Source organism: Anopheles darlingi, chromosome 2 (genome assembly GCF_943734745.1).
Source record: "Anopheles darlingi chromosome 2, idAnoDarlMG_H_01, whole genome shotgun sequence".
In the NCBI taxonomy this organism is placed as follows: Eukaryota; Metazoa; Arthropoda; class Insecta; order Diptera; family Culicidae; genus Anopheles; species Anopheles darlingi.
Window position 1 is genome coordinate 74028557 of NC_064874.1, and position 10628 is coordinate 74039184.

Genomic DNA, 10628 nt, shown 5'->3' on the forward strand with positions numbered 1-10628 from the left:
CGCACCTCAAAAGGTTTACCCGTTCGTATCTCTTGGGACTTTGCGACGGAATCCCGTGTTCGCTCTTGACTCGGTCTGCTACAACTACTACTGCTGCTGTTGGTGCTGCTGCTACTGCTGCGAGTGGACTCGCACTACTACGACGTGCTGTTGATGTGGAATTGTGTTTTCGTTCCGACGAATCGGCCAACATCGGTCGTGACACACTCGCACTAGTAAACGAGAGAGAGAGAGAGACGAGGAAAGCCCTGGAACGAGAGCGAGAGACAGAGAGAAACAGAGAGGCATAAAAAGGGGGGACACGGCGGGATGAGTCTACGCAACGCACATAAGCACAGGGGCTCGGTCGTTCTCTCGGTTCGCTGGGTAGTAGAGCGCAAAGCGAACCAAACCCGAAGCTGTGGTACTGTGTGGCTCCCCCCTATTTCACCTACGTCAAAACCTGTGCGCTCATTGCTTGCGGCGGCTCTTGGGCCTGCTCACGCATCCATGTGGCAATTGTGTAGAGTATTAGGACAAGGGGGGTATGATGCTTGAATGGTATCGATTCACACCACTACCATCCACTATACTCGCGCGTTCGCCTTCTCGTACGCGATCGGCATCGGGTTTGGGGGTCTTCCGTGCGTTCTCACTGCTCAATGACTCTTTTCTCTCTCTCGTTCGCGATCTCTCTGTGTGTACGGGTGGAGCAGCACACGCAACAAGACATCCTTCGTGTGCAAGAACCCCGGGGATGAGAGATACCGGCCATCAACTTCTCGTCAGTGCCAGACCCGCATCATGCTGCCGGTTGCCATGGATGGAAAGGAATCCTTTTTCATTACGCAAGCCCACACACGCCGAGTAATGTGAGCGCACACTCACACGCACACACGTACACATAAGACACACGTATCGCTCGTGTGAGCGATGGATCTTCTTCTAGCTAGCCCGACGATTAGGAGGAGATCTCGATGTGGGAGGATAGGAAGGGCGGCCTCAAGTAAACCGCAACATGCCATCTCGAGGAGGCGGTAATGGGTAACAGATTGCACTGTACCACACAATTGGAGCTTGGAGTTGGGTTCGATGAAGTTTTGCTTGAATAAGAGACGACTAAAGGCAAATTAAGGTCGATTGATCAATTATTAAAATGTGAAACCTATCGCTATATTAAAACATAATCATTACTGGTTCAGTCTTTTATGGAATATGGAATAGTTATCATATAATTATTTGATTTCTACTAAAAATTTCCGACAATAGCTATCAGGCATTTGTTTCCACTAACTTGATGGCTTTTAATAGCGAAAGCTTGTTGAATTGCCTTTTTGTAATTAGAAATTGTTCAATTCTTACTAATTGAATTTACAATGCACTAGTTTTTAAATTTACTTCACTCGTCAATTATCTGGTCAGCACTGTACAAGTCTGCCAGAGGTCTCTGGTTAAGATATAGAGGAAAAGGCGGAGAACCAGGAACACGATGAAGCCCCCCTTTTTCCAAGACATTTCTCAGAAACGGCACAAGAAGGAGAGAGTTCTCTCTTCCTCTCTCTAGTTGGTTTGCTTCGGTTGCCAACGAGCCTCCTTTTGCTTCCCTCATCTCACTCTCGTTTCCATCTCGTCTGCTCTTTTTGCCCTTCGGATCCGATAGGTTTTTCTAATTCTATCGCAGTTGGCCAACAGCGAAAAGCCAGGCCCAAGGTGCATGCGAAAAGTGTTGATGATGTTTAGCGCTGGGGGTCTATGCTGTACTGCCGCCAACCTATGCTATGCTATGCGCGGAGCCTCCTGGTGGATCAGCATCATGTTTCCAAGCGCGATTGCTCACACACCTTTCTCTTCCCGTTTACCATCATCCGTTATTTGAAATTTAGTTTTTCGTTAATGCTTCCATTCTCTTTTTATGCCACACGCGTCATAAAAACGTGCTGTACGATCATGAAGCGCTGTGCATTAGAATCATAACCCAATTGAGAAAGTATTGCGAATTTCGAATTTAGTTTCAATTTCTCAAAAAAATAAAATAAAATAAAGTCGAAGATTTCGACAATCGGAAAATGTAACATTACAAATATTAAGCATTGATTGGAAAAGAGATAATCAACGCGGAACGTTTTGCGAACTCGACACGTAGACGAATCAATGAACAGCTCGAGAAAAGAGGAAAATTACCGACAGCATTTTCCAACCACTCGCCACTGGCAAACGAACCCATCTCTGGATTGGATGTGGTGCCTGGGAAAATGTATCAAAATGTAAAAGAAGATACAGCTGCTGCTAGACGGCCTACAGCTTACACTTCCGGCGAAAGAGAAGACCCAACGGTACAATTGAAAAGATGGATTGGTCAAACGAAGAGAAACAAAAAAAACACTCCTACCTCTGTCGATAATTCCTCCTGCAAATACAATAGTGCTTCGTGTTCGTATAGCCTAGCTCCGCCACCAGGCCAAGTTTCCCGAGAGTTGATCGATCGCAGGGTTTCATGAGAAACCCGACCCCAGGGGGTCGCGTTTTGGAAGGAGATGCTGGCATGTGTTGCTCGCTGAGGTAAAGCAGATCCAAGCAACCCAAGAGAAAGAAAAGCTCATCTTGCAAAGAGTGAAGCTTTTGCGAAGCTTGCGTTCATGTTGAAACCCATGTGCTGCTGTGTGTGTGTTGGCATGGCAGCTTATCGCATAAAACATTAATTAATTGCAATCAAAGTGCTGAAGTTATTTGAAAAAAATATTATTGGTCGCTTTAGAGTTGCGGGTTGCATCCATATCAGAAAATACACATTATAAATTTAGTTATACTGCTGCAACTGTATAAATATAAAACTCCTCCATAAAAACTCGTATAAAAGATTGTTAAATATTTTATAGTATTTTGAATAATCGTATTCGCTGATCTCTCACCAAAGATTATTGCCTACGGGGCACGATTTGTTACAATTTCATAACCACCACAAATCCGACGTTATTAGGTCAACAGAAAATAAAGGAATTACCATCCTCCTATTGCCCAATCACTAAACCACCAACCCGCCGCCTTTGTGATCCTTTACCGAACAAAACTATCCTCCAACAGTGGAGTGACATTCTATTTTAATCTCTCTAATGTCCTGCTGCCTTCCATAAACGAGCAATCGAATGACCAACGGGCGGAAAAGGAGCAGCATCGTGACCGCTCTGCTGGTAACAAGCAACTACACCGACGAGTGACACATTTCCGCCAACTTCCTCTTGGGTACATGACTATATCCGCGATCACCCACCAGGTCAGCGTGCGGTCTGCTGCTGTCGGGAGTGATGGAGTCGCACGGTTAACCATGAGGCTGTGCATGGATAACATCACTTATCTCTCTCGCGCTCTCTCTCGTCCCATCTTGGCTTACCATTGGTGGTGTGAGACACCAACACACGAAGGTATACTACATGCGAACGGCGGGATATGAGCTTCCCACTTCGCCAATGCCAACCATCATGACGGGTCCCCGAATGGGCATCCCGATTCATGTAGGAATCACGGCGTCACAAAGCAGAAACGCTCAAGTCTATAATGTGCGTGTCTTCGCCGATGGACGCTAGTGATGATGAAGTCACCGTTATTTGCCACTCTCGACGCCAACTCTCCTCAGTAACTTTTACTGTTGATGCTGCTGTGACTGAGGAGCAGCAGATGCCGCTGCAGTCGAAGCGCGCGATCATCGTCAAACCAGAGAAGATGTTGCTCATCGAGCGGTCTCTCGCTTTTCACGGAATAACGAAAAACCGTTTCTCGTGCGGCCATGAGATAACTCGTGCTGGCGTTGAAGGGTTTATTGTGGGGGGTAGATGCGCCATTGGCTTCGTGCTTACACACTGAGCTGCGACTGATGACGCATACACACATATTATACGAGCGTATTGTGTTAGTAACACGTCGGGTGGCGACGAAATACATGATCGAGGCAAGTACACTCACACAGAGCACCAGGATTTGTCGCGTCCAGAAGGCAACCTAGTGTACGCAGGGCTGTGCTACTACCACCCATTTTATACTATACAACTAATACTAATGCAGACACGCAATGGTTAAATAATAACCATGAAACAATAGGCAGTGATTCCTCAGTTCCGAAAAGTAGGATGGCTTGCATTCCAGTTATCACGCCCATCGTCATATAAGGCCGTGTTCCTCACAAGGGACTATGAAGAGAGCAAACATGACTCATTATCCAGTTTATAGACTTTGCGGCTACGTGAATTGTCCATGTCTTGAGACACTCCTTTAAACACACGCGATCGATGAAGCAATCTTGCGTGGTCACACATTAACCGTATTCTGACGGAAATAATTATTCGTCATAGGTATGCGAAGAAAATGCTAATGCTAATGTAACATTCGTTTATGATGAATATTGTAGCCATTTTTTAACACGACAACATAATATAATTTCATATAATGTAAAACTAACATCGAATGTAAACTAACATGTTCCAAACATGAATATAATAGATAGAAATTTCAGAGGTTTGAATAAGCTAGTATGCATGCTCAGACGACATACACATACATACAACAAGCAGACATAAAACGAGAGCTGGAATTGTTAACCATTAAACAGCGGATAATATTATAGAGTTCATAGGCTGAAGTTATCGCTTTGCTCATCTCGCAGCAAATGCTGCTGTGTCGATGATGAGGGAAGAATGCCAGGGGCAAAAATAAAATCAAAAGCTATGATCTGGAACTGCATTTGACGTGTAAAGGGAATGAGAAATATTACCATTGCAGCACATCACATTGGCGATAAAACTTCTTCGATCTAACCATGATGGCTTGAGATGAAGGAATGCGTTCTTCTCTGAACAACGCTCTAGCACGAGGGCATGTTTTTAAAATATCCTCACGTCAACCTAGCAGGATGCAGTTGGTTGGCTGCCAAGTCATAAAACAGGCGCAAGAGATTTGAAAGTGATTTAAAATAAAAATAAAAAAAACAGGTTTCTCAGAGATTATGAATCACACTCTCCTCATGTAGACCGTCTTTTCGATAAGCAACGAAACGTCTTTCGAAAAGATTGACTATTTTGCGAATCCGGAAATTTGCTGTGTTCGATGCGATGTATCGTACAAGTAAAAAAACATACTCTCTATCGCGTAAAATCCAACTTTATCGTGTTCTAGGACTGAACGATTTCTATAGGCAATAGTCTCATATTCTATGCCTTATCTAACTCCAAAAGAAAGACTTTTTTTAATGTTATTTTAATCTTATTTTTCTCGAAGATTGGAATGATTATATGTGGCTCATTTAATACTTTGGGCAGTTTTAATTCCATCTTACCGAAACAATCTGAACAATTCGTCGCCTGTTGATGAGTTGCAGAAAGAAATCATTGCAAAACATGAAATGGATAATGTGTTGATCTGGGATCGCCAAATCTCTTCTGGTTGTCGATGTTTCGTGACCTTGAAGATATGGTAAGACGCCAGACCGTGAGTTTTGTACTGATGTTTAATTACACTTCTGGTAGTTTGTTAATGTGACTCTGACTGTGATAGTTTGAAGCATTCTAATGTTTTTAGCTCAAGAAAGAACGTTGTAAGTAAAAAAAAATTAACTGTGCCCCTCCGGCTATAGAATGGCGTATGCGACATTCCAATTTTTTTAACGTAGGTACAACTCGTAAGGCTCGCTGTAATGCTTGGGAAAAAATAGCAAACGTAACACTTAAACAACGGGCAAGGCAGTTAGGTATAACCAATATACAATCGCTCTCGTACCGCAAAGTTTGGTGTTATATTGAACCAGATTGATACGGACCGCCATTTCGATTGTTTTTTTTTTTCATTTAAATAAAAATATCTTTGGCCTTGCATTCGACCGTTAATTTCCAGCATTAATTTCCCACCATTTTTTTTTTCAAATATGCAAATCTAATGAATGTTTGCTCGACGCCATTCATGATCATATTTTTTGGCAAAATTCGGTTCGATTTGCTACAAATATAACCGAACTATGATGTGGGATACTCAGGAGTGACTTATTTTCATATGTTCGGATAGCGCCAATATGGAAAGAGAAAGAATTCATACTGGATGTAGAAATCAGAGTATGCTACGATTTTGTCACCGTTGCAATGAACTCTGTGCTACATGCTACTAGGCATCTACGCGAGAATGGAATGCAAGAAAAGACAATAGAAATTTGTAGGAAAGCTCCTCCTCATCCATTTCCAATGAGGTTGGGAGTTTCTAACTGTCCGTTTGTGTTCATTTGATATCGATAGCATCGCTTTAGCTAAATTCAGACTTACTGCATGAGCAAAAACTCGAATCGCGGAATGGCCACTATAGTGTATAAGTTTGATCTAACTACTTAACATTAAGTTTGGCACAATCACTTTAGGAATACTGATACAAATGAATCCGTCTGAATTTCCGAGCTGCGATTGAAGATTTCCATACAACTTTCGGGCGTATGGTCCGCCTCCTTCAGGTAAGTAACGGTAACGATCCCAGGTATAAGTAATGGTGGCAGGAAAGCCTTCAGCCAAAGAACTATTTTGCCTTCTTAAGCACCATTGTTCACAGATGTTCGTCAGAATAGTTAAAATGCATCCCGGATTAGATGGATTTCCCGACATCATCCAGCGAAAGCTAGGTAAAATCAACCCTCCGACTTGCGGTAAATGAGGACACTTTTCACAACCATAATTATGATAAAGAAGGTGCAGCAAAGACTGTCCCCGGTAGTCTCAGCATAGTTTTCAGAAATGTTTTTCTGTTGCTGTTGCGTTTTAGTAACTTACGTGACTGACTGTGGGCCTATATGGTGTTCCTGAAAGTAATAAAACAATTAACAATAAATTAGTCATGGCCTATTTCGATGGGTGGCTTCTCAAATCTTACCTGGAACGGCTTCCTTCGGTAGAAACTAGACCTAGTTTACTGAAAATAGTGGGCTTGCTCGGATTCATTAGTTGGAATCCAGAGAAGCGATTTTGGGGTCTTTCAGGGATGATTTCATTTGACCGTAACTTTCCGCAAACGCTCAGCCCCAAGCACGAAAATTTCTTCAGGCGGGGTTTGCACTAGCTTTCCTTTTTTAATCAACTATTCCACGATTTCACGGGTTCACCTTCGTGCACAGGATCGAGCGATGTGGCCCACAGTTTGTAAAAGGATTTAGAATCCTTTTTCGTAGTTTCGGATTTTGGTTTCTGTTAAGGGGAACTTTACGCGTAGCAGTTTTCCACGGTTTTCCACTTTCCCGGTCGACTTTTCCAGTCAGAACGACGGCAGGTGTTGCAACCGACTTGGATTTGCTCTCATCGAACGCTAAATAATTATTTTTTAAGGAAATTTCCCACTTTTTTACAGCGACTTCTGAACTCTAACCTCACAACGACGACGAAAACAACGGAGACCAAAAAGTTTGACAACTCAAACTGAAGGCGGACACTGCGAATTCACAGTGAAGCTGACTTCATTCTAAAGCGCGCTTGAGATTGTGGAGTAATTTCCAATTCCGGGCCCTTCCGACTTGCTTTTTGGGTATTTTCTGTGTAAAGTTAACACTCCCGTATGCCCAGCTTTTATATAATTGTTTGAAACAAGGGAAGCCGCGATATTTCCGCACTTTTTTATATAAAATTTTGAGTCGTATAAAGGAAAGATTTCATGCTACTGCTGTTTCAATAGAACTGTTATACATCTTTTTGACGAGGGGTGTTTCGAATGGATGGAGAAGTTTAAATAAAACACGTGGGCATAAAATTGTTCGTTGCTTTGATTCTCGAGAAATTTCGATAAAACTCGTTTGGTCGCATGACTTGAACGGAAGTTTTCCTTTTCATTTAGGTTGTATAGCCCATGGCACCCGTGATATACGAATTTCCTAGACCATTTCGGATATATGATGCAGAAGGACGGAAGAATTGAAACTTTCTACTCTATTTGACTCATTTGTGTTTTTTAACCTATTATCGCAACACTGGCACACGTTTGCAATACCTTTACAAATAACCTACAAGGTACACATGGCTAAATACGATAGATAGACAGATATATAGAGTTGTAGAAAACGTAAAACACAGCATCCAAACCGAAATGACTAGATCGTTAATGTAGTTGGCAGTTACCCTACGGTGTTTTGCTCAGAAAATATCTCTTAACCTACAAGAAATGCTCGTTAATCGTCGAGTTTGTTCGCGATGCTGCAGCAAGGGATTTAGAAGATCCGATCCGTCTCAGTTCATGTTCTCTTCAGGGGTTTTGACTAGGAGCTGGCGGTGGTGGAGGGATTTGCGGTTGTCCAGCCGCGGTTGTTGTAGCTATGGCCGATCCTACCGTTGATGCTATCGGACCGGAGGATGGGGATGGATCTTGATGGGGTGCTTGCAGTAGCTGCTGCAATTTGAGAGCCGAAGGCATTGTACGAAGATCCACCGTAGGAATGCTGGCTCCAGCGGCACTCTGTATGTACGCTAGCAGTCTGTAAGAAGCAGAATCACAGTTGAATGTTAAATGGTTGCGTTTGGTTGAGGATTGGGAGGACGGGAACGCACCTTCTCAACTCGTCCAAGGCGTTCGCCTGCATTAGGATGTAATTTTTGGCCAGCAGTAGTGTAGCGATCTTCGAGAGCTTACGCACGGAAGGCGAATGTGCGTAAGGGATGACGCTGCGCAGCTCGTCCAAGGCATCGTTCAGATCGTGCATACGACGTCGCTCGCGTGCATTGATGTTCAGGCGTACGGTTTTGCCCTGGCGGTTCTTCTGCTTACCACCCGCTCCGGCCGGTACGGATGCATGGAGATGGTGAGGTGGTGGGCTAAAACGACTTTAGTTTCATTAGACAATTCGACAGACCACGGTATGTCGATTCTCGAGTACCTTACCTTTCCGAACTTCCTGAAGGACGGTTTTCGTCCGTGTGCGTCGAAGCTGATGCGTGCGGTTGTGCGTAGAATCCCCCAAGTCCAACCGTTCCTAGGGGAGTTCTCCGTCCAGGCACACTCTGGGGAGGGCTTGGTGTTTGTTCCGGATGATGTGAACCATGCGAGTGGCCAGCCGAGGATCCCAGATGGAAATTGAACGGATTGTGTGGAGGATCCATGGTGGGTTCCTGGAAGGGACGTAAGCTTTTAGTTTTCAGGACAGTTTCAAAGCTACAGAAAATCCTTTTGACCCCGGGAAAGGATACTATTTGGTTAAAATTAATTCCGTGAGATGGCGCTGAGTGCCATCTCGATCCGGGTGGGTTTTTGGAAAGGGGTAATTGCACACTTGAGGTGCACACTTCAAAGGACATCGATTTACTCACTTTATCGCGAAGAAGGGCTTTGATGATCCACGTAGATTCGTTGAAATAATGAGATTTTTTCACACAGAATCAACCACACCGCTTACCATTCATGGAAAAACACTTTCGATTCGAATCGCCAGACACCTTTTCATCGAAATGCGTCTTTCTAAACCACTAAATGCATTTAACTCCTATTTTACGTGAACACAGCAATGGACTATCGTGGTCGTGGCCAGTGTATACGGCCATCAACAACACAGGTTCTTACTGAACGATAAGTACACAAAAAACCTTCAAAAACCGCGTACACGAAGGACACTCGCAAGGATCGACCGACCGAGCCGATGTTGATGATGATGATGATGCTGCGGTTTATGCGTCCTCCCAGGCGTGGTGTGGTTTCAGCTGGTTGCCACCGGTGGCGCTGTCGTACCCGTGCCGCTTTTGGGTATTTAAAAATGGACCTACTCTCCTTGGTGCCGTGCAGACTCCGGCCGATCTCACCAATACACACCCGCAGATCCTGCCGGCACTTTAAAGGGCCAGTACATTAACAACATACCACTCGTCGTGCACCCTCTTTCCGTTTCCGTTTCACCCCACCAAGGATGCAAAACAAGATTCGCAATCCCGCGCCAACACACGCACACACCGATGGGTGCGCGCGCCGACTTATGGACGTGAAAAGGACGAAAGGACGACGAATGGGTCGCGTGGATTGGGACTGAGCGATCCACAAATCAATTAAATGTTTGTTTGTTGAAATTAATGAATCCTTTACGCAAACGAATAATGTTGGACAACGCACACACTCGAGCAAACGGATACACAAAGAGACGACGAACGGGATTAACGGTAAAGGCTGCTCCGGTTGTAGTGGCCAGCCAGTCAGAAAACGGGGCCACTGGTTGATGGTTGATGTAATATTTACCAGCAACCACTTACACCGAACAGGACCACAAAACCACAAACCTGTCAGAATGATTTTAGTTCTTTTCGAAACTATCTCGCTCGTTCCTGTAGTCGCCGGTTTCGAGATCCTGGCGGATTGTGGTCTCTCTCTCCCTCTCTCTATTGCCTCTCTTTCTCTCTCTCTCTCTCTCTCTCTCTCGTTCTCTGCGAAATCAGTATCTGCTGACCGTAGCTGCTACCCGGCACTAGCATCATCTCGACGATGGATCGCTGATTTAGCTCTGGCACATGGAAAGGACACACGATCCAGACACGCACACAGTCGTGCACGCAAAAGGACGAGATTTTTTGATCCAGCAGCGTGGTAGTGGTGCGATGGTCGTCCTACGAGCCCTGCCGGTGATATCAAATGATTGGGAGAGTTTTTTCGTTTTCCTCTTCGATCCCTCT

General features: G+C 44.4%; 2 protein-coding genes across 4 annotated transcripts in view; both read right to left on the reverse strand.

Moving 5' to 3' along the window:
* The window catches only part of LOC125950490 (uncharacterized), a 13698-nt gene extending 6344 nt beyond the window's left edge, over positions 1 to 7354 (reverse strand). The window contains exons 1-2 of one of the 3 annotated variants that reach the window (XM_049678531.1): positions 6871 to 7354; positions 6771 to 6799 (exon numbers count right to left, since the gene is read on the reverse strand). The gene's annotated coding sequence lies outside the window, so the exon portion shown is untranslated. Of the gene's footprint in view, positions 1 to 5; positions 367 to 6770; positions 6800 to 6870 lie in introns of those variants that run through there. The other 2 variants (XM_049678533.1, XM_049678532.1) reach the window with 2 other exon arrangements.
* A 619-nt stretch (positions 7355 to 7973) lies between these two features.
* Positions 7974 to 9080, reverse strand: LOC125950539 (class E basic helix-loop-helix protein 23). The gene is made up of 3 exons (XM_049678630.1): positions 8860 to 9080; positions 8529 to 8792; positions 7974 to 8455 (listed from the first exon to the last, which is right to left on the reverse strand). Exons 1-3 carry the CDS (start codon positions 9075 to 9077, stop codon positions 8227 to 8229), a joined length of 711 nt encoding a protein of 236 aa, XP_049534587.1. The 5' UTR covers positions 9078 to 9080; the 3' UTR covers positions 7974 to 8226.
* Between the last annotated feature and the right edge of the window lie 1548 nt (positions 9081 to 10628).